Source organism: Micromesistius poutassou, assembly GCF_964030765.1.
Source record: "Micromesistius poutassou genome assembly, chromosome: 4".
Lineage (NCBI taxonomy): Eukaryota > Metazoa > Chordata > Actinopteri > Gadiformes > Gadidae > Micromesistius > Micromesistius poutassou.
Window position 1 is genome coordinate 14,644,083 of NC_140274.1, and position 22,780 is coordinate 14,666,862.

Below are 22,780 nucleotides of genomic sequence, written 5' to 3' on the forward strand. Positions count from 1 at the left end.
GTAAATTACGTCGAAAACCTTCATACATCGAAAACGTTTGGGTTTAATTTTATTTAACTATTTTATCAATTTGATACAATCATACAATCACGTCAACCAATATGGTACAATAACGAAACACCTCCCTCTCCTCAAAGTGTGCTGTATATTTCTGTTATTCTGTTTGCTCAAATCGAGTCTCTGCGAAACCGAATCGAAAAGCGTCCACACAATACGTGCGGTTCCAGCGCGATGAATTGTGGGCACTCGTCGCGGTGCCCTGTCATCCCAACAACTTCTTTCCTCGTTCTCCTCCTTCTCTCCCTCCTCGTTTCATTCGCGATCGCATCCCAGTCGTAACGAGTCGCGGTCGCCGTACCCCCTCTCCCCCTCTCTCTTCCCCCCGTTTGGAAAGATGGCTGCCCCGGCGGCAGCGCCGAGCTCCGGTCCAGATCTATGCCCGAGCTTCGCGGTGGTCTGCGGCTTCATGGAGCGCTATGGACAGACCTTGGACCTGCCAGAGATCTCATTCCCGCAGATGGAACGCTATCTCCGGGAGACGTCGACAGGTGAGGCCGTTTGAAGGGGGGCAAGGGAAAGTGGTCGAAAGCTGCGACACCTAAAACCAGAAGGAGAAGGGGGCCTTTTTTTTTACCACCACCAGCATCATCCTCATCCTCATCACCCTCCTATTCTTCTTCTGCGCCAGGAGAGAATGTGTGGTGGTTATGTGGGCAGACATACACTGTCGGATATTTTCTATCTGACAGACTAGTCGATACTTCCACAGCGTGTGAAATATTGATCTTTGTAATTGTAAAGTTAGTGTGGAAGCCATGATGCAGTACTGCTGGGTGACCACACACACGCACACAGACACACTACACACACTCTCATGCACAGCATTCAGCTGACTAGCACAGAGGCATGTTATAACACTTGTTCTATATGTTGTAATTGTGTTTCATAATGTTGGTATTTTACCATTAAAGACATGCTGCATTTTGTTTCCTGGGCAGAAGATGGGGTCTCTGTCAACGTTGCGCAGGCGCAGTACGCATCTAATCTGTAAACTGAAAATTAGCCTGTCGGCTAACAAGCGCATACTATACATTACAGTTGTATTTATTCCAAACATGTTTCTATCCCCCCCTAAGCCACATCGGTATCCAGTGATAGATTGGTCATGTGATATTTGCAACGCTTGTTACAAGTGTATTACAAGGAATATTTGGCGTGTTGTTTTGTAATAGCAGGTAGCTCTGCTAGCTGGTTAGCAGTAGCTTCCCGGTCACATCATTTCTCAATTGAGATCAATGGAATACTTTTAATCAATATGTATAATGTAAATATACTTCATTATTTATTTCTTGGAAAGTGTTCATTGGAATAAGGTTTCAGGAAGATTATACTGTATAATATCTATCTAATAAAATAATATATGTCTTTATTTACCCCGAGGGAAAAAATTGTGTTGCAGTTGCAAATTTGCAAATATACGATATAATGGTAAAATAGTAGGTAAGGTGCAATAACCATATGTACAGCTAGACATGACTGACTGGTAACGGTAGGTATCATACATACAAATAGAAACTAAATAACAGTAGGGTGCAATTCCAAAAATCAAAGTCACATTAACAGTAATGGCCATACATCAGAGGTCAATGGTGTGCAAATACTAATTAAAAATGTCAAAATATCACAGGGTAACGGTAAAGATCACAGAGATGTATGAGGGCGGAAAATAGCCATGTATGTACAGAATCATTCCAATGTACAGGTACAATGTATATAGTTTCATTTAAATGTTCAGTGATAATGTCCATAATATTTTACATAATGTCCCTGTTATAACACATATCACACATGTTGTCCCAATCAGTGAGTTTGAAATGACAGTAACAGTAGTCCACTGAGTGAGAGTAATCCAGAGAGAAAGTGGAAGATGTAGGAAAATGTAATGAACATGAAGTTCAAAAAGGTTGAATTCAATTGCTACTGAAATCAATGTGATACCTTCAATGCATAATAAACTCCATAAACTCCATCCGTTAATACCCTTTTATATGAATGTACCTTGATGGAAGGTGTTAATTACACAAATTTAAACTCAAGTGACACTTTCAGATTAATTAAAATGATTGCTGTTGCAGCTGTTGGGCTATTAGGCCAATGTACAATTATACAGTATACTAATTTGCTTAGCTGAAAAGCATATTGTAATACAAAGGCTTGGTAGTCATTTATTTTAACTTTCTCTTTTTGGTATATTTCATAAATAGTTATAATTAATTGGTTAAAACAATAAATGAATGATAATATAATACCCAATTTCTTTATAGAAAACAAAATAAACAACACCAAGCTGAAGAATGATTTCATATTTTGATCTATTTTCAGTTCCCCAGCCCTTGGTCGATCTTCACGTTAAACTCCTCAGAAAGCTGGGCAAGTCTGTCACTTCAGACCGCTGGGAGAAATACCTGGCCAAGGTGAGTGTATTTATATGCGTGTGTTTAATACACGATTAATATAGAGTTTTTGATGAGTGTACATGTTGAACAACATTGTGTTAATTAATGAAGGTAGGGGGTAGGGGACTCAAATACAGACATCAAAAACGACCAACATAGCTATTTAGCCAACATCGTTATCCCAAGTGACTTACAATTAATTAGTTTTTTATAGGCCTGTCATTAAGTAGCAAGTAGATTAGCACTCCATGCTCATGGAGACTGTGGAGTGAACAGTGGTGTTCAAACCCAGAACTTTTGACCTGGGTGTCAAAAAGCCCAAAAGTAAACTTACTGACTGGTTAACTGGTTATCTTTCTGTCGTGTTCCCAGGTGTGCCAGGAGCTGAACAGCAGCTGGGCCTGGGAGCTGGAGCAGAACCGCTACATGCAGATGTCCATGGAGAGCAAATCGACCATCCTCAAGGTACCACACACCTTCTCTGCGCCTTCCCTCTGCTCTACACCTTCTCTACACCTACACCTCCTCTACACCTTCACTCTGCTCTACACCTACCTCAGCTCTACACCTACACCTCCTTTACATCTTCCCTCTCCTCTACACCTACACCTCCTTTACACCTTCTCTCTCCTCTACACCTACACCTTCCTGCTCCCTCCTCAATACCTACACCTCTCAACCTCTCCTCTCATCTCACATATCATTCCCTCTTCTCTACCCCTTCTCTCACCTTATTTCCCTGATAACAGACAGTGACAGTACACATTAATACATGTGTATTATTGTGTATTCATTTCTCCTCCAGTATCTGTGTGAGTGTCAGTTCGATGACAACCTGAAGTTCAAGGCGGTGGTAAATGAGGAGGAGCCAGAGAAGATGCGGCTACAGCCGATTGGCCGGGACTGGCAGGGCCTGCTCTACTGGCTGCAGTTGGACCCAGAGCAGAACATCCGGCTGTACACCGAGGAGCAGGATGACCTGGACGGCTCCAGCTGGAGGTGCATCGTCAGGTACACTACTTCCTGTCCCACTTCCTGTTGAGTCTTTCATTAAATAATAATGGCACATAACAACAATGCTATCAGTTCTACTTTTACTAGTTAAATAATTGAAATAATTCTAAATATTCACATTTAATGGGGCAACTTTAGTCTTTCAATTTTTTTATTTTTTTATTCATGTAACATCCTTCTACAGTTGTAATATAACAGAAAAACGGATGTGGACATTTCCCCTGCAATTATACACTTTCTGAGATTTCTCTGTTCCGTTTCATTGTATTATGTTTCATTCTTTGGAGTATTGTCATCCACTACAGCTTGATGTATTTAAAGCTGTAGTTTGTTATGGTGTAATATTGGTTTGTAGTGAATCTGAGCTGGCCACTGACCCACAATCAGGCTTTCCCACAGCTGTCTATAGGCCAGGCACAGCACCTCTGCTTAATGACGGACCGCCTGTACAAACAAATTCACTTTTCAAAATATACAACAATGTGTCTGTGTCTGTTCAGCATCTGCATTCTATTTACAATAAATTATTGGCTTCTATAAGCCTAATATACTATAATATAGGCCTCATATATTATACTGTTATGAATATAATAATCAATGACATCAAACAGTGGCCAGGCTCTGTGGAGAAGGAGAGCTCCGTTCTGTTTGATTATGCACGGTATTCACATCCAGACATGACAAACCCCCATCGATAAAGAGAATGTAGCAGCATTTGACACACAGATGTTGATTACAAATGTAAAACTCAGTTGTTTCAACATGTGGAACAAATGCTCCACCATAGAATTTAGCAGACCAGCGAAAATGCACTGCCGATAGGGAATCATTTTCACCAGCGTGAGTGGTGGGTGTGTGTGTGTGTTTTATCCCGGCATGTTGCGTTTTTTTTTTTTGTGTGCGCTAATGTCCTTACAGCACGGCAGAAAGGCAGACTTAGCGGTCCAAGTCACTGTGTGTTTAACGGTAGTACTGCTTGAAATACCAGGGACTGCTTCTCTTTTTTCAAACAAATAATATGTTTTCTATTAACACCACTGCACTCAGACTGTGGGTGGTCGCAATGCACATGTTTTTCGCAATGCACATGTTTTTCTTGAAAATTGGACTGAAAATTGGACTGAGAGCACTCAGAACGCTATTTAGGGTAAAGCCCTACGCTATTGCTTGCCTTTTTCTCATTTACCCATCCACTAAACCTTTATTTTTATTTTTTGGGAACCCTGAATAATTCTTTGCTCCAGAAATCGTACCGACCTAGCAGAGGCGTTAGACCTGCTGAAGTCCCAGATAGACCCCAACCACAACAAGACCAAGACCGAGGGTTCAGCCAGCGGCAGCCCAGAGGGAGAGGAGAAGACGGACACTGGTGAGAGCCAGGATGCTGAATGGCTGGATGGATGAGGGATGGGTGTACATTGCCAGTCATTGTTAAGAATGTGAATCCTTTTGTGTAGTTCCTCTGTAAGGTAATAGCTCTGTAATGATTCTCATTGATTGTGGTCCCTCTCCCTGTCCAGCTTTGCACCAGTGTTTCCCAACTTTTCTCATAAGGTCTTGTAAGGTCCTGTTCATACAAACATTCTGCCGTGATGATTCGCAGCCATGAGTGAACAATCACTTATCAATCAGTGTGGTGCAATGCACATATGTTCACTGGGACATTGATATTACAACCATATGTTGGTTATAGTGATGCGTTTATGGAAGCGGATGCACATATATATATATATACCCATTTCAGACCTAAAGATGGGAGCAAAAGCTGGCTGGGATGATAACCAATGTGTCTGCATCTGAGGCTGGAGACTCTGAGCTCAGGCAGGCATTCTCATTTTAAATCAATAATGCATTTGTGTTTCAGGAGAAGATGCAGATCGTCTGAAGAAGGAAGGGGATTCTGGGGACCATGTAGCGAACAAGAACCTGTCCGTTCCATTTGAACCTCCTAAAGCCACAGACAAGGAACCAAACGACACAGCAGTCCTGAAGACGGAGGAGCCCTTACAGCCAGGTAACGTGTCAGCTGGTTGGGTTGGAGTCAGTGCTGCTGCTGATCTTGATCACGGCGGTATATTAGTTTTGTTTTAAATGTTGCACCTGTTTGAGAGGATGTCTGAAAGTAGTTTTTGTTCAATAATATATATGTGACAAATATACCTGCAACTCGTCACTTATTTACTGGCCCTTGCGTTTAGATATTTTCTAGATTTAGATCTGATTTCCCACATCTAAAAAGCAGTTGATTTCCTTCTGTGACCTTTCATCTTCTGTGTGTTCTGTAATCAGCTGTGAAGAAAGAAGAGGCGGGGCTTGTCAAACAGGAAGTGGCGGGGCTTGTCAAACAGGAAGAGATGGAGGTTGACCTGAAAGCGCAGCCAGCTGACCTCCCAGTAGACAGGAAGTCACCAGCATCATTTCTTGTCATCGATAACCGCGTGAGCACCATCACCGCCATTATCAAACCTGAAACCAGAGACCTGGATGTCCCTAGCAACACCCCTAGCAATGCTGTCTCCGTCGTCATGGCGCCCGCATCCGTCATCACCAAACAGGAAGTGAACAGGGAGGAGGAGGCGGAGCGTGCCGTGGTGAGGAGCAGCCAGCAGGCCAAAATACCCCTGAAGAAGAGAGAGCTGAAGCTCGCAGAGGCTTTCCAAGACAACCGCAACCACCTAAACAACAACAACAACAAGGGCAGTAGCATCATCGTGTGTAACCCTTCTGTTATCCAGAGCAAGGATGGCATCCAGGTGACAGAGGGGAAGCTGACAAACTCTTTAGTGCCCCATGCCACCTCGGAGGAGAACGCCCCCCAGCTGGAACTGACCAATGGGAAGGCGGCTCTCCTCCCCATCCCTCCACTGCTGCCCCATAAAGAGGGAGGGCAGAATGGGGTCATTGGCGTCATCGGTCAGGTGGGGGTCATAGGTCATGTGGGGGTAATCCGGAGCCCTATGGAGCGGCCCCGGGTGCCAGGGGCAGAGCCACAGGAGCGGAACGGGCCAGGGGAGGAGCAGCGGGCAGGTGAGGAGGGGGGAGACGGGCCAGGGGGGAGAAGAAGGGCAGAGGACGTGGGGAGGTGGGAGGAGAAGGAGAGGGAGGGGAACAGACAGTCAGTGCTGGTGAGGAAGCGTTCGGTGGACATTGAGGCAGAAGAGCACTCCGACACAAAAACACCACCAGCCCCTTCCCCACTTCCACCTCCCTCATCCTCACCCCCGCACCCCGTTGCAGGAACCGTCCCGAAGGAGGAGGAGGAGGAGGAACACCTCCTCTCTGCCCAGGAGGAGCCCCAGAAGCCCCTTCAAATAGAGGAGGAGAGAGCAACAAAAGAGGACCAGAGAACAGTAGAATCTGAGAAGGAGACTCTGGTTAAAAAGGCAGAGCAGGCAGACCTGGAGCCCGAGGCTGCTGTGGAGCCGGCACCCTGCAGTGGTGCATCGGAAGCTCAGGGGAAGGAGAAGCAGGCTGGGCAGGACACGCAGGTGAAGCCGGGGCTCCTGGAGGTGGCCTCCTCAGAGCTCCAGAAGGAAGGCATCAGGCTGAAGATCAAGATCCCCCCCCACAAGAGGAACAAGAAGAAAGGGAGGGAGGAGAAGGAGCGGGAGGCAGAGCAGGAGGCGCTGGAGGAGGATGGGAGGTCGCTCCGGAGATCGGCCAGGATCTGCAGGTACAGCAGTGTGTGTGTGTGGATGTGTTTGATGTTAGAAAGTTTAACAGTCCTTATTTTCAATAGATGATTTAGTAGAATTCATTACAGCTGTGGTTATTATTATTATGTTTATATTATATATATTATATTATATATATTATTATTTTTGTTACTACATTTTCTGGCGTCACCCCTGGACACAAAGAACTGTTTCATGAGTCTGCTTGAGTAACAGTCAGTCACAATCAGTTTTATCATTCCAGTTTGAGTCTGTTTCATTAAGTCAGCTTTGAGTCTGTTTCATTAAGTCAGTTTAGTTTGTCTCATTAAGTCAGTTTGAGTGTCTCATTGAGTTACTTTGAGTCTATTTCATTCAGTCAGTTTAAGTCTGTTTCATTCCATCTCCATTAACCCCCACCCTCCCCTCCCTCCCACCTTCTCTCTACAAGATCCTCTGCTTTGCCGATATGCAGGCCCAGTTCTAAGGTCGCTGAAAGCCAGGACAAGAGTGGGCAGAAGACGGGGTCCAAGGACGATGAAGAGGAGGAGGAGGAGGAAGAAGAGCAGGAGGAAGAGGAGGGGCAGAAGCCTGCACTGAAGAAAGACCGAAAAACAGACCCCAACTGGCTAGGCAGGAAACCCAAGGTGCTCAACAGTGTGTGTGTGTGTGTGTGTGTGTGTGTGTGAGAGAGAGGACTGGATATGTACAAATAAGTAAATTCCAGTGTGTTTTATTTTAGATTAGATTCCTGTGTTGTTATTTTCTGTTGGATTGTTATTTCCTGTTGTGTTGTCACTTCCTGTCCTCTTGTCACTTCCTGTTGTGTTGTAACTTCTTGTTTTGTTGTCACTTCCTGTTGCGTTGTCAGGGTAAACGCAGACATCGGCGCCCACGCTGGTCAACGCCGCGCTCCAAAAGACGGAGACTGGTGGAGGAGGGGGAGGGGGGGGAGAGAGGGAGGGGCCAGAGGGGGGAGGAGAGCGAAGGGGGGCGGGACTCTGAGGACTCTAGCGAATCGGAGGAGCTCCCCATGGAAGACGCATGCAGCCAATGTGGGCTGCCCAACCACCCTGAACTGGTGAGAGAGATCGAGATATGTACAATATATATATACATGGACATAGCTAGAGAGCGAGGGGCATGGGGAGAGGGGAAGACGTAGGGAGAATGACATCAACATTGCTCCACTCCAATTCTCCACTCAACCGTTGGCATGGATAAAGGTCTGTTTCAGCAAACCTGCAATGTACAAGTCTTTTATCATAAATGTTACTTAATAAGACATAATATGTGTAGGTATGTGATTCCTATAGTATCTTAGTTTCTTTCGTGACATTGACGAAATGAATGTAGTAAGATGTGCATTGTGTGTTTGTGTGTGTGTGTCCAGATCCTCCTGTGTGACTCGTGTGACAATGGTTACCACACTGCGTGTCTGAGGCCTCCTCTCATGCTGATCCCAGACGGAGAGTGGTTCTGCCCCCCTTGCCAACACGTAAGCTCTAACTGTGTGTGTGTGTGTTTTGTCAGTTGTTCAGGGTCCAGCGTCTTTTTCTGCTCTGGTCTCTGATTGGCTGTTTTCTCTGGTCTCTGATTGGCTGTGTGGGACTGGGTTTTAGAAGCTGCTATGTGAGCGACTAGAGGAGCAGCTACTGAATCTGGACAGCAACCTGAAGAAGAGAGAGAGAGCACTAAGGAGGTACACACATCGCACATTCAGACACACACACACACACACAAAAAGACACTAACTCGCTAGAAAACCAAAATGTTAACACTTCTTCACAGATGTGGAGACACACATGTATTCTATCCCCTGTGTTGTCTCCGTTCACAGGAAGGAGAGGCTGGTCTATGTTGGAATCAGTGTGGAAAACATCATCCCAGTAAGATTCTCTTCCTCTGTTCCTCTGTTTCTATATCTCTTATACTGAGTCGGGGTGTAGCACTAGAGAAGTGTGTCTGTGCCATTAACCATCACCAGCTTCTGAAAGATAGTTTCTTGTGTTCAGGAGGGAGACGTGGAGCCGTCAGCAGAGAAATCCGAGAAGAAGAAAGACTCCAAAAAGAGCAGCAAGAACCTGGGACGGAGGTCAACCAGGACCAGGAAGTGCATCAGCTACAGGTGGGTAGAGGTTAACCAGGACGTCCTCCTCTGTAGCTGGATGGGGCTATACAGCCAGTGTGGAGTAATTTACTGGCCCAAAGAATAGGTATGAATGGTTATAAACAGAACCCAAATTGTAATGTTATTTACAATATTGTATTCTATTGTATTCTGTGTGTGTGTGTGGTCTGGTTGGCAGGTTCGATGACTTTGACGATGCCATCGACGAGGCGATAGAGGAGGACGTGGGAGACGTCTATGGAGGAGGTAAGATCTCCACACTACCAACCAACACAATTGAATGTTTGCCACATGTATTTTCGAGTATAAGAAAGTACTTTTTGTTGGACCCTTTAAGTCATTGGTCAATTTTGTAAAATGACATTATGGTTGATGTTGCAGGCCGTGATTTATTTCTCTCATATGGAGAAGTTCTCTCTGATGGCTCCCCTTTCAAATATTAAAAAAAGGAAAATAATAACAATTCAATGTCTTATTTTTTTGCAGCAGGGGCAGTGCGAGGGAAAGACATCAACACCATCCTATCAGATGAGGGGAAGCAGACCGAGCAGCCAATCAAAAGCCAGGCGCGCTTGGCCAGGAACAGGAAGAGGCGGCGACTCAACGACCTGGAAAGTGACAGCACCGCCGCAGAGAGCGAGGAGGAGTTCATGCTCAGTAACAGGTAACACACACGTATACACATGTACAAACACACAAAGGCCTCAGGCCAACTTTCATAAAGAACATATCGTGACATGTCCTGTCCAATCCGCACCCGGGTGTTTTCTTACCTTCCTGTTCTTCCTCCTGCCAGCTCTGAGGAGGAGGAGTTTGCAGCAGAGGAGGACGAGGAGGGTGAGGATGATGAAGATGGGGGCAGCGATGCCGGGAGCGACGCCAGCGGCCGGCGTCCCAAGCGGGGGGCGCCGCGCACCACGGCCAGCAGGACGGCGAGGGGCCACAAGAGGAAGACCCAGCAGCACCGAGCCAAGAGGCCGCGACGCCGGAGACCCCGCTCGTCTGAGGAAGAGGAGGGGGAGACAGAGGAGGAGATGGGTGAGTCAGGAGGGGAAGGGGGAGGAGGAGATAGGTGTGTGAGCAGGAGGAGGAATCGGACTGATGAGGAAATGGTTGTGTCAGAAGGGGGAGATGGATGAGTGGGCAAAAGCCAAATCAGGAGGGGAGTAGGAGAGCGGTGAGTCAAGAGGATGAGGAGGGGGAGACGAAGAGGAGATTAGTGAGTCAATGGTACACCTTTCCCACAATGTTGACGTGGAAGCAGAGTTGAGGTTGCAGACCATGATTGTTTCACAACACTACCCATGAGGCAGTACAGTGGTAACTTATTGCCTTCTATCTCTGGGTCTCTAGACTCTGATTGGTCATCCGACATGAGTGACAGCGAGGCGGACAGAAAGAGGAAGGGTTTGAGGCGTGGCCAGCGGCAGCAGGTCAACTACCGCGAGACCTCCGAGTCGTCGGACAACTCCCAGGCCTCGGCCAACAAGGGCAAGGAGAACAAGCCCCACCTCAAGCAGCGCAGGCAGAGACTCTCCAGCGACTACAGTGATTGTGAGTTACCGTGACGAGCATGTTTGGATGTCAATTATTGACAAAATAAAGTAGGTTAACCCTTGAATAATGGAAAATGTCTTAAGTTAAAATGTCTCTCTCTGACAATTTTCCGCAACAGCATCAGCATCCTCCCGAGCGTCTGATGACGAGGACGACGCTGAAGGAGAAGACACGGAGAGAGGAGGTCGGCGGCGGCGAGGCGGAGGCAAGAAAAGGAGGCGAGACGAGGAAGAGGAGCAGCCAAGGAAGAACCGTCAGGGGTTGAAGAAGAGACGCGCCGATGATGACGAGGATGATGATGATGAAGAGGATAGGAGGAGACGGTTGAAGAGGAGGAGGCTTGCGGCGGCGGCAGCCGAAGAGGAGGAGCGTGAGAGGAGGAAGAGGAGGATGAAGAGGCGGAACAGAGATGAGGAGGAGGAGGAGGAGAAGATGGGGAGGGGCCGTCGGAGGGAAATACTATCCAAGAGGAGACAGCAGCGCCTTGCTCAGATGCTGAAGAAACGTCGGCCGTCCACCGACGACGACTCCGACCAATCAGGTGACTCTCAGGATTCCGATTCGTCCTCCGAGGAAGACCGCCCCGTCCGCAAGAGGCTGAACCGCATCGACTCGGACGACGACGACGAAGAAGAGGATGAGGATGATCGTGGAGATGAAGAAGAGAACAAGGGAGAAAAGGAGTCGAAGAACAAGAAGCCCTCAGAGAGAGAGTCTCGTGTTGCCAGGGGCAACGGTGAGCGTGGTGATGAAGATGATGATGCTGATGAGGAAGAGGGCACACAGGAAAAGCAGCGTGGCCGCAGCCTGTCACCGACAGACAAACTCAGTACCTCCAGAGGCCTGGCAAAGCCTGGGCCTGGTAGTCCGGCCTCACCCAGGGACAGTGCAGGGTCGGACAGGCTCAGCAGGCACAATGGCCCCTTGCCTCCGGAGAAGGGGAAGGAGGAGGATGGCCAGACAGACTTGTCAAACTTTGTCCCGAACAGTCCCGCGTCGTGATGGTTGTGCTCGAGTTGAATACTGAGTCTTGTTTTTATTCCCTGTAACTGTCATCATGCCTATCACCGACTACATCCTTTTAATACTGGATCACAAAGACACACACATACACACTCTCCCTTGGAGACGTGTGTACCATTCAGATGTGAGATGCTGTTTTATCCGACACATGCCCCACGCTTTCTTTCTCCCTCATCTCTCTCTCCATCCTTCTGTCTTTCTCTTTTCCATCTCTATCCCCACACTATCTCTCTCTTCCTCCTCTCCGTCTCTCTCCCTGTACCTCTCTCTCCAGTAGAGTGCGGTTCACTCACATGATCGTAAAATAACTGACAGAACGTACTCTGATAAACGTGTCGATCTGGAAAACTGAAGAAAAGTGGTTCAATTCCAGAAAGACACACACACACAACACATACGCACAACACACACCGATGCACTATTCACACACACTCACACACAAGCAACAGAAACACAGAGCCAAACCAACAGCCAGTGTCTTTGTGTCTCCTGTATATTTAGCCTCGGTCCCAAGAACCGAATGATCGCAAAGAGTAACAGGTTCGATCCCTGACTCCTACAGGGGTGAGGAGAGTACTAGAAAGGCAGCCCAACGTTCAACATCCCCTGCTGTAAAGCCCCCCAACTAAAGGCTAAACATTTCAGACACATCTGGCCACGAGCCGTTGGACTATCTGGTTGGATGGCGGCGCCCTTTGGTTTAGAAGAGTGTGTGAGAGAGAAAGGGGGGGGGGGGGGTTGAATGTGTACCAGTTGGCTACATTCCAAAACCCGAGTACATTGGTAAATAGAGTGTCTCAGCCTTCTTACCTGAATGAGAGTGTATTATGGCCTCTAGGTGTCGCTGTTGTTCCTTTGTATCGGCTCATGATGCAGCCTTCTGCAGGTTAGACCAACAGCTGTTTGGTTATTCCCCTGTTTGTTTTAATGATTTCAAATACTCTAATCTAACACTAACGACTCCAGTTTTTTTTATTATTAGTTGTATACTCCTGACAATAACACACATTAATACAAAACTTGATATTTGAAGTGAGACATCACCATTGTTTGTGTGTAAACACAAATGAACAACTACTTCCTGGACACATCCAGAGTGAAGATTGGGGTCAAACAATCTGTGGCAGATCCATGTGATTGTGGGGACAACGTAGGTCAGGTCCCCAGAAGGAGTCTACTTGGCAGGCAGTTTTTTTTACTGATATTCGTGATCTGATGTCCCCATATCGTCCAGGCCTCCATAACCCTGTATATTCTTACTGGGACTGTCAGTCCTCGTAAGCCTGTACATACTTATGGGGACCTTGGTCAGTCGCATTAGCCTGTATATACTTGGTCTGTGTGTCCCAGAGCCCTAGTTTGGTCCCCATAAGGGGTATTTGTCCCTGGGCCCTGTGTCCCCATAAGCTTGTACAAACTTGGCATGTGTGTCCCAAGGCCCTTGGTCGGTTCCCATAAGGTTGTGTCGGTCCCCATAAGCCTGTACATACTTGGCCTGTATGATGTTTCTTGTACCATATTAGATGTTTCTGTTTCTTGTAAGATATAGTGTTCTATTTTCTATATGAAGGTGAGGAGGTGGGATGATGCTGTGATGTTTGGGTTAATAAGGGGGGGGAGGGTCATTTGCTGTTCCACCCACCGCTTCCGTCGTTTATTATGTTTCGGGTTTTTTTGTTTGCTATGAACGCCAGTCACTTCTGAACGGCGAAAAGTGTGTCTAAACTATAATGAACGGTGCCCATTCTTCATCCTCTTCTTTCGACGGTGATGACGGATTAACAGAAAGAAAAAGGAGAGTATTTAAACTTGGTAAAAAAATAATAACATGGTCTTTTGTGTAATCTGAGGTTTCCTCTAACAGCGTGGACTCAAGATTCGATTTTCTGATTTTCTTTTTTCACTTGGAAAATGTTCCTGTGTAATTCATAAAACAACATGCCTTTATCTTGGATTTATTCCATTTTTTTTTAATGATTCTGTCCTCCCAGTGAAGTGAAGATCTCTTTACGAATTACACAGAAAGATTGTGGAGCTAAAAATATGTCCTTCTTATCTATTCCTAAATAATTTGGATTTTTTACCTTGAGACTCAAGATTAAGCATGTCACACACACACCTCAGAAATTATGCTTCAGAAACATATGTATAGCCTATAGATCATGAATGTGGACACTGTTAAATTGCAGGTATAAAAATTGTTACAGGTCAGGCCCTGGGGTTATTTCATAAAAAAATTATTCTTGCATTTCAGCTTTGAAATGGAAGTCTATAGCAAGAATGGCAAAGTGATTTGCTGATTGATTAATCGATGATTGTCCAAGTTGAAATCCTCTAGTAGTTTAGATTATTTTACTACTTTAAAAGAGGGGCATTTATTCACAACCTTGGCATTATATCCAGTCTTCTTAAAATTTTATGGCATTATATACAGTCAAGTGTTATGCTGAGTTTTACAGGAAACAACAGAAATATGTACCAACTCTCTGGTTTTGGTTACACGGTCAATTTGCATTTACCGTAATTCTAGTGAATCATAACATATATTACAAACGGCTAGCCGTGAATTAGTCTGTTTTGTTAGATTTTTTAAATTCAGTTTTGAGTCCTCATCACAGTGGATAGGAAACAGGGGCCGTGGTCTGTGGTCCTCTGAGTGAAGTCGTATATTTTGGATCACATTTGAACCAGATTATGAGCCCGGGAGGGGACTTGGATGAGGAATGGGCACAGCTGGGTGTGAATGCATCTGTCTTTGTTTTCCATGTTGTACTGTACCGTGTGTAGTATGGCTGTAACATAGATGTTTTCTAAGTTATTAAAAACCAACATCCCTGGCATCTCCTCTAAACGTCTGTTGTCTCGCTTGTATTATTCCAGTGCGTTTTCACTCATGAAAAACAGTTTGTGTTTAATTATATATATTGGGAATGAAGGTGTGAGCTCTACGCAAAAATATAAGAATCACAGACTGTACAGAATAAAGAAAAATATACATGTGACTTTGATCAGCCTGTTACATTAATGTCAAAACTCTTTGTATGGCTAGTTGATGACTGATAACGCAGAGGAGACGTGAAGTAGATCTGGCAGCATTTATTCTGTAACACACGACACGACAGACAGGGCACATCACAAATGGGCAGTGGAAAAGAACACTGGCACCATTCCAGACTTCCAGCGAGCGAGACAAAATAATAGAAGACAATATTAGTGATCGTATTGTTGGACCAGACGGGCTATAGAGCGTAGGTAGATCCGGTCCTTCACCTTGACCTCTGCCGATCTGATGCAGCCATCCGCACTGGCTATCAGCTTGACCACCCTCCTGACTGGCCAATGAGCGCGTGGCAGTTGAGGGTCAACTATCATCACCACCGTATCCTGGGCCAGGTTCTCGGTAGGTTTCTTCCACTTCTGGCGCACTTGAAGGGTTGGTAGGTAATGGCGAATGAACTGTGACCAGAAGTGGTCAGCCACTGTGGCGCCAGCGCCGCTTTTGGAGATTGGGATCATACATTACTTGCGGAAGGGAGGCATCCCGCCGCCCCATGAGCAACATGCTTGGTGTTACTGGGTCAGGGTCAGCTATGTCTGATGAAACGTACCCCAATGGTTTTGCATTGAGGATACCCTCGACCTCAATTAACAGAGTAAGGAGGATGTCCTCGGAGACCGCCTGGTTCCCCATCACAACCTGCAGGGCCGTTTTCATAGAACGTATTTCACGCTCCCAGGCGCCACCAAAGTGGGGAGCGTTAGGGGGGTTGAGTTTGAAGGTGATCTGGTGTGCCACCAGACTCTTGTGGAATGGTACAGGTGAGCAGCTGTCAATAACTACTGAGCTGCACTCTGAATGGTCGTAGTCATAATTCCCTGATTTTCCCTGGGTTTGGCTGCTTATTGATGATTCGGAGCAGTTGTCTAGCTGGTCTCTAGATGTGGCAGGTTCGACCTGACCACTGTAAGACTGCAGCTGATATGTGTCGGTGCTCTGTATGTTCCCCTGCGCTCTATCGAGAGTGCCGAGGGGAATTGTGGATGCTAGCAATGATTTAGGGAAAGTCACTTCATATGCTGGAAAGTGTGATGGGAGCTGTCTTCTCCGTTCCTGTCCTGTCGTGACGCCCTCTGGGACTGCTTCTCCCTCTTTCTCTGCCATTTTGTCACTGTGGGTTGTCACTGTGGGTGAAAACGATGAGTGGAACTAAATGAATGATGTATGTTTTAGGTTGGAATTTGGGAAGTTCACTATAAACTAAACATTATTTATTACAGTTACACATGTTTAAGCCGTTCCTCATCCAGGCGGGTGGGGGCAGCATCCTATTCGCCTTCACCTCTTATTTCATCCTGTGGCGCTCTTTTGCGTCTTCTTCTACGGGGACGCGCCTGTGACGCACCTGCAACGATCACCCCGAGCGGAACACGCGTGTTGTTGAACCAAACAATTCTTTCTGCAGAATAATAACAAGACTATACGGTACTTTAACAGCAAGGTTATTTAACTCTGCATTTCCCACGTTTAAACGGAGTCAAAACAGATTGATTGACGCACACACAGCGGACAGCCATTGCATTACAGCTTCGCTACACATTGGTGAGGTTTTCCGTCGCTAAATAGGTCACCCCTTTTTGTTGGAAGTCCGATATCGTAGACTTCAACAACATGGTGGTGCTGAAAAGCGTTTCTCCTCCCACCGATGGAGTGAGACACGAGCAAGCCGAGACTAGTGCCATCCTAGATGGCAAGGGTTTGGGCTGTGGTACCCTCTACGTTGCGGAAACGTAAGTGCTCCATGTGAAGTTTATGCAGTCGATCAGCTTTTCTAACTTCTGCTCTGACGGTATAAGATGATAAATACTAATTTGTTGTGTTTGGTAGGCGTCTGTCATGGTTTGATGGCTCCGGGATGGGGTTCTCTCTGGAGTACCCGACTATCGGGCTACATGCCATTTCTCGAGACCTGGGAACCTACCCGCAGGAACACCTGTACGTTATGGTGAATGCCAAGCTCAACGGTGAGAAGAAGGGACTTTTAACACACGCACATTAATGTACGCTCCCTGCAATCGTTCATAATTGATCATCTAACGTTACCTGATGAAACGGTTAGTTAATAAGCAGAGATTACATTTTAGATTTTTGGGATAGTATGTATATGGATTACAGGGTAAATATGTCATTGTTTAAAGGTCCAGTTTGTAGAATTGAGTGGTATCTAGTGGAACAGACTTCCCGAAATGGAACATAACATTCATAAGTATGTTTTAATAAGTGTATAATCCCATGATAATATGATTAGTTGTCTTTTCGTTACTTTAGTTTGAGTCCTTTATATTTACATGGGAGAGTGGTCCAGAACGGACAAATGCCTCTAGAGGGAACGCATTTTTAAGAATGTGTTTTGAGAGTTTCAGGAAGGAGTTGTATCCCCATGAATAGGACCTGTTTGTGATACTTTGTTAGTATCGTCATTGTGTGGAGCATTATAATGAACCATGTTGTTTATTAATTGCACCACACACAGTGGTGTGTCCTGTCGGACGTGGACATCGAAGTCAACCGCTGGCCAGGAGCTCCACACATCTTCACGAGCACACTGTGGCGTAATACTACAAGTGTCCTAGAAGTTTAACCCTCTATCGGGAGCATACATCAACCGCTGTACAGACAGAGTAAAATGGAAATTCAGCTCAAGGATTTGTAATTATTTTATTGCCGTGGGAAAAAACTGCAATGACAATCGCTTTCAATTTAAAATGACTTATAGCTTTACATTTACAGGCTAAATATCTAAATACAATTAATCTATCAAAGAACTTCATAATTTTACACTTTGCCACGATGGAAGTACCTCCTGGCACCTTAGAGAATACAGGTCAGTACAGGCCACCATAGTGCCACTGCTAGTGGCAATCTGCAACCTCACCGCTAGTGGCCTGCGCACCTCAAGTTTACACACTGGCCCTTTAAGCTAATTGGCTTATGTTATAAATTGTATCATTGTCAGATCCACCGTTATCAAGGAAGGATAATATCCTTATCCTCATAAACATCTCTCACACACAGATGAGAACGATGCGGAGATGAGAGAGAATGCTGAGGATGAAGAGGATGAAGACGCCAGTGATGATGGTGGTGATGATGAAGAGGGAGTGATCACTGAGATCAGATTTGTGCCCAGTGACAAGGCAGCATGTGAGTAAAAAAAAAAAATAGGGACAACACCAGCAGGAGACTAGCATTAAAAACAAAACTCAAGAGATTAAGTGTGTTTGTGTGTGTAGTGGAGCCCATGTTCTCTGCGATGTGCGAGTGCCAGGCGATGCACCCTGACCCGGATGACGAAGACTCGGAGAACGACTTTGAAGGAGAGGAGTACGATGTGGAGGAGGCTGGTGAGACACGCGCTCTCTCCCGCTTAGGTTTCTCTCTTATCGCTGACTGACACGCTTTCCTCCAAACAGTTTAAAGGTGACATATTATACCACCAGTTGTGAGTGTGATGTATGACGGAAATATCAGTCTACCAGCCTACCCAGTGGACTGAAGCAAACCTTGCTCATCTATCCGTCATACATCTAGTTGGACACGCCCACTTGTTATGTCAAAGGAGGCAGATTTTCAAAATGGATTTTAACGGCTAATCTCACCTGATGGTATAATATGTCACCTTTAAGTTAAATTGCATGAACAGCTATTGTCAGTAGAATTTCTGTGGCACACTGGAAATGATGTGGTAATGGGGTAGGGAGCAGGGGTAGCAACGTGTTTACAAAGCAGCTGTTACTAGCTGTCATAGAGGTTTTTAAGAAATGTTATAATGCTTGTTTTTGTCACTAACTCAATCTCTCTCACTTGTCTGTCTGTTCCCCACATGCTGCTCCGGGTTCCTTTGTTAAGAAGCTGGTAAGTTATAACAGCTGATATAATTAAATAATTTATACTTGGCTGCTTATTTCCTCTGAGAACAGAATTAATTTTCAAGTCTGCCATGTATCACCAATAGAGTCCTTAAGTATCACTAAGCATCCTTCCTATGATAAGCCCTGCCCTAATATCCTGTTTAAGATGATTTATCACGGAAGCAATCATCTGTTTTCAGAAAGATTAATTTTTAAACACACCTGAATGGCCACCGAGAAATAATCACACTGTCATCCTCTCTCCACCTTCTCTGCTTTCACTCAACCTCTCCCTGCATATCTCTTCCTCCCTCATCTCAATTTGCCCCTCTCTCGCCTCATCCTTCTAACTCCATCTCATTTCTGTCTCTCTTCATCCCTCTTCATTCTCTACTGCTCTGTCTCTCCCCCCCCCCCCCCCCCCCTCTAGAGCATGGTCGGGGGGACATCCCTTCCTTCTACACCTGTGAGGAAGGTCTGTCGTCGCTAAACTCTGAGGGCGAGGCCACCCTTACCCGTTTAGAGGGCATGTTGGCCCGGTCAGTTGCCCAGCAGTTCCACATGGCCGGCGTCCGCACCGACGACACCAGTGGTGACTTTGATGGTATTTGAAATATATATATATTTTTTAATTATTAAATGTTTTAAAATTATTATTTATTTTTACATTTGTGGTTTATCATTGATTTGCTTTTGTATGGGTTTGGTATCGATGCCGTGGTACCACAGCATTTGGTTTTTGTTCGTAACAACCATCCTGTGAGGGTGGTGTTATTGTGTGTCGGTTGGGATGGTTTGTGTGGTCCATGTGTTGGTGTCTGGTCGGACGGTTTGTGTGGTGTATGTGTCTGGTCAGATGGTTTGGGTCGTCGGTGTGTTGGTGTCTGTCAGATGATCTGTGGGTTGGTGTCTGGTCAGATGGTTTGTGTCTCTGTGTGTTGGTGTCTGGTCAGATGGTCTGTGGGTTGGTATCTGGTCATATGGTCTGTGGGTTGGTGTCTGGTCAGATGGTCTGTGTGTTGGTGTTTGGTCAGATGGTCTTTGTGTTGATTTCTAGTTGGATGGTTTGAAGGGCTTTGTGTTTGGGGTAAGGGGGTTTGCATGTTTTTTTCTATTTGTTGATGTTTCAGACACATTGTTGGCCATGTGTGTTTGTAGTCAGCTGGTTTAAGGTAGGTGTGTGTTCTTCAGATGGGATGGATGTGGAGGGAGGATCCGCAGAGGCTGGACAGTTTGAAGATGCGGATGCGGACGTGGATCACTGGTAAGCCCTCACAAGGTTTGGCTCCCCAGTTTAAAGATACTTTTAAGACTGTTAGAATATCCCAACAAATAATAAGATTATTCTTTATTACAGTCGCTCACTTGAGTACATGATGACCCTAAAATATAATCTGAAAATGTTTTGTTTCATTTCACTAACTATATCATTTAAATGACTAAAGTTAAAACCTTGATCAGCAAGAGGCAGCAGACTAAGCAACACTAATCAGTTGTTTCAAAAGGTATCAGTCAACCAGCTTTCTTAGTACATTTGCCAGCTGGGGTGGCACCGCTTGGTAGATCACTACCAAAATGGTGTTTCTGTAGAATAGACTGTCACGGCTTACGTGCTTCATGCTGTCATTCCGTTGTCCCTCTGTAGATGCCATTGTAGTGGTGCAGCACATGGATGTGATGTTGCAGGTAAGGATGATAAGAAGACGGCAATTCCCCCCCCCCCCGGCATCACAGCACTTCCTGGTCTCACGTCTCCCAACCTCAAAGAAGGAAGCGGCACTCTTTTTCATCATCTCGATAGTCTAACATCGGCTCTTATCTAGATTGTCTAGCACCCAAAGTGTCCTCCAGTGTTGTAGACATTATGTCACGCTTATTTGTTTATTAACATGGCATATTTATCTACCCTGAAAACAAAACAGCCTTACATATCGTACGTTTCAATGTGTTTTATATTAAACACGCTGGTTCTTGTATTGTATTAGTTTCCAGCTCTAACTGTCTCACAAGTACAACCAAGTTCAGGATGGTAGAGAGTCTCAATCTGTTATGTTCTGCTGGACTATTGAGACGTGACTGTAGACTTTAGTTCCATTCCAATAGGCGTCTGCAGGGTATTGAGATGCAGCCCCTGATGTAGTTGTATCTTATTTTTGGTCTTTTTGTGTGTTTTGTACCTTAAGACAAACTTTATATGTCATGGTCCCTGAGAAGAACAGCCGTCTTTGTATAAAAACGTAATAATTTTTCTACAAAAGTTTACAATTGTTTTTATATTGAGCATTGCTGTTATTTACCCTGGTTATCCGTTAAAATGTATTCAGAGTTTCAATTAATGAGGTTTGTTTTTAGTTTCAAAATGGTACAACTGATTCACAGTAAAGTTATAGTACAGGCATTTAAACGTTAGTAAAATGATCATTTAATCTGAACTCTAGCCAGAGAGCTTCATTGCTTATTTGTCATTAAAATTATGTAGTTTTATTTGAAATACAAAACAAATAAACAAAACTTACAGCTGAAAGAAGTGAATTATAGACGTAATAACAGTTTTAACATTTGGCTCACATTTTAAATTGAATTGTCAACAAATACAGTAACAGAACCAGCAGCTAGCCTTGTTAAAAGCCTTGGTAAACGGCATTTCAGCAAGGTTACATCCTCGAACACCAAAGGAAAGATATTGTTAGATTTCAGCTTATTTCTAAACTGTTCGTATAGACTCTGCGTTGTGTATTTTTTCGTTGTAGTAATTCTAGAAGTGGAAATCAAGGAAGAGATGGATGGTAGATGGGTTTACTCCAGGATGTAATGCAGCACAGGTACAGATTTAGGTGGAATAGTCTTAGTGTAGGTGGTGAGGAGCAGTCTCCTGACGTGCTCCTTGGCTGTCGATCCCTCTTCTCACCGAACCAAAGGTTTGAGACGAGTATTATAGGAAAGGCAACGTGAATAACAAAACAGATGCAGTCTCTCCCTTGATAAGGTATATGGCCCTGGCTATGCCTCAGACGACCGGATTGGTTCGTCCTTGTTGGGACATAACAAATGGAGGGATGTTGGAAATAACCCCTGGTATCAGTAGGAGAGGCACTGGCCTGATAGACTTAAGAAATGTGAAGACAGAGACACAAAAAAACATTTGACATTCCTCCCTCTTGATCATATTAAACAAAGTTTAAAGATCACCCTTAAAAATTAGAATTCAGTATCTACTGGTAAACAATTGACAATTAACTAAATCAACAAAAGAAAGACAAAGCAATAGTAAAAAGCATACTCATCATACACAAGTAAACCAGGTGTAGGCTACTTAAAAAAAAAAATCATTAGGTTATTCATGATTAAACCAACAACAGATTAAAATGTAAAAACAATTGTAAAGGAAATCAACTGTCCAGACACCTCCCTCTGCTCGGCTGTAAAGCATCCAACAACTTTAATAGCTCTCCCACCTCCCAGCAGAAAGGTGGGACAAGATCGGGGCAGTCGGTTGTGGGGTGGTGGTGCGGTGAAACACACAGAGCTAACTTGATGACCACATAGAGCATAATTATGGGAAGGACAAATGGTTGTGCAATTTGGACTATCTGAGAAAACATTGACCCACCCAACCAGTTTGTAAAAAGGTTATCTTTGTGGATTACATTATGGCTGTCAAATAAATAATCCCCCCCCCCCCCCCCTGTGAAAAGATGTAGGCTGACTTAAAAAGAAAATCTCTGATTTCACCAAACTTACAAATATAATGGAATGTTTTAAAGCTTCCCATAGAAAATCAAACTTCAGTAGTACACAATTAACTAAAACTAAATTGAATCATTCTTTGGGGGATCAGTTGCAGTTTGATCGCCAAGTCAGTTTCAGTTTCTTGGATCTCTTCATGGCAAGTGACATCACTTGCAACTGATGGTGTCAATCAGAAACATGCATCGCAATATGTCACCAGAGGCAGTTAATATTTGATTGTGTGCTTTAAAAACAATATTTAAAGAAACATGGATTACTGTGCACTACTCGCATTACAGTGAAATACA

At 44.9% G+C, this 22,780-nt stretch overlaps 2 protein-coding genes across 2 annotated transcripts; both read left to right on the top strand.

Annotated features, from left to right (window-relative positions):
• The first annotated feature begins 116 nt into the window (after positions 1-116).
• On the top strand, positions 117-13,429 carry rsf1a (remodeling and spacing factor 1a). The gene is made up of 18 exons (XM_084467334.1): positions 117-548; positions 2,383-2,474; positions 2,829-2,921; positions 3,262-3,467; positions 4,715-4,839; positions 5,335-5,484; positions 5,760-7,143; positions 7,575-7,770; positions 7,995-8,204; positions 8,517-8,621; positions 8,746-8,825; positions 8,964-9,012; positions 9,139-9,251; positions 9,433-9,500; positions 9,741-9,918; positions 10,051-10,292; positions 10,608-10,808; positions 10,930-13,429. Exons 1-18 carry the CDS (start codon positions 395-397, stop codon positions 11,811-11,813), a joined length of 4,530 nt encoding a protein of 1,509 aa, XP_084323460.1. The 5' UTR covers positions 117-394; the 3' UTR covers positions 11,814-13,429.
• Positions 13,430-16,232: 2,803 nt separating this feature from the next.
• Positions 16,233-21,175, top strand: clns1a (chloride channel, nucleotide-sensitive, 1A). Its single transcript, XM_084466503.1, has 7 exons — positions 16,233-16,622; positions 16,720-16,856; positions 17,908-18,036; positions 18,126-18,236; positions 19,174-19,347; positions 19,935-20,007; positions 20,389-21,175. Coding segments are annotated over exons 1-7 (744 nt in total). The 5' UTR covers positions 16,233-16,503; the 3' UTR covers positions 20,390-21,175.
• The last annotated feature ends 1,605 nt before the right edge of the window (positions 21,176-22,780 follow it).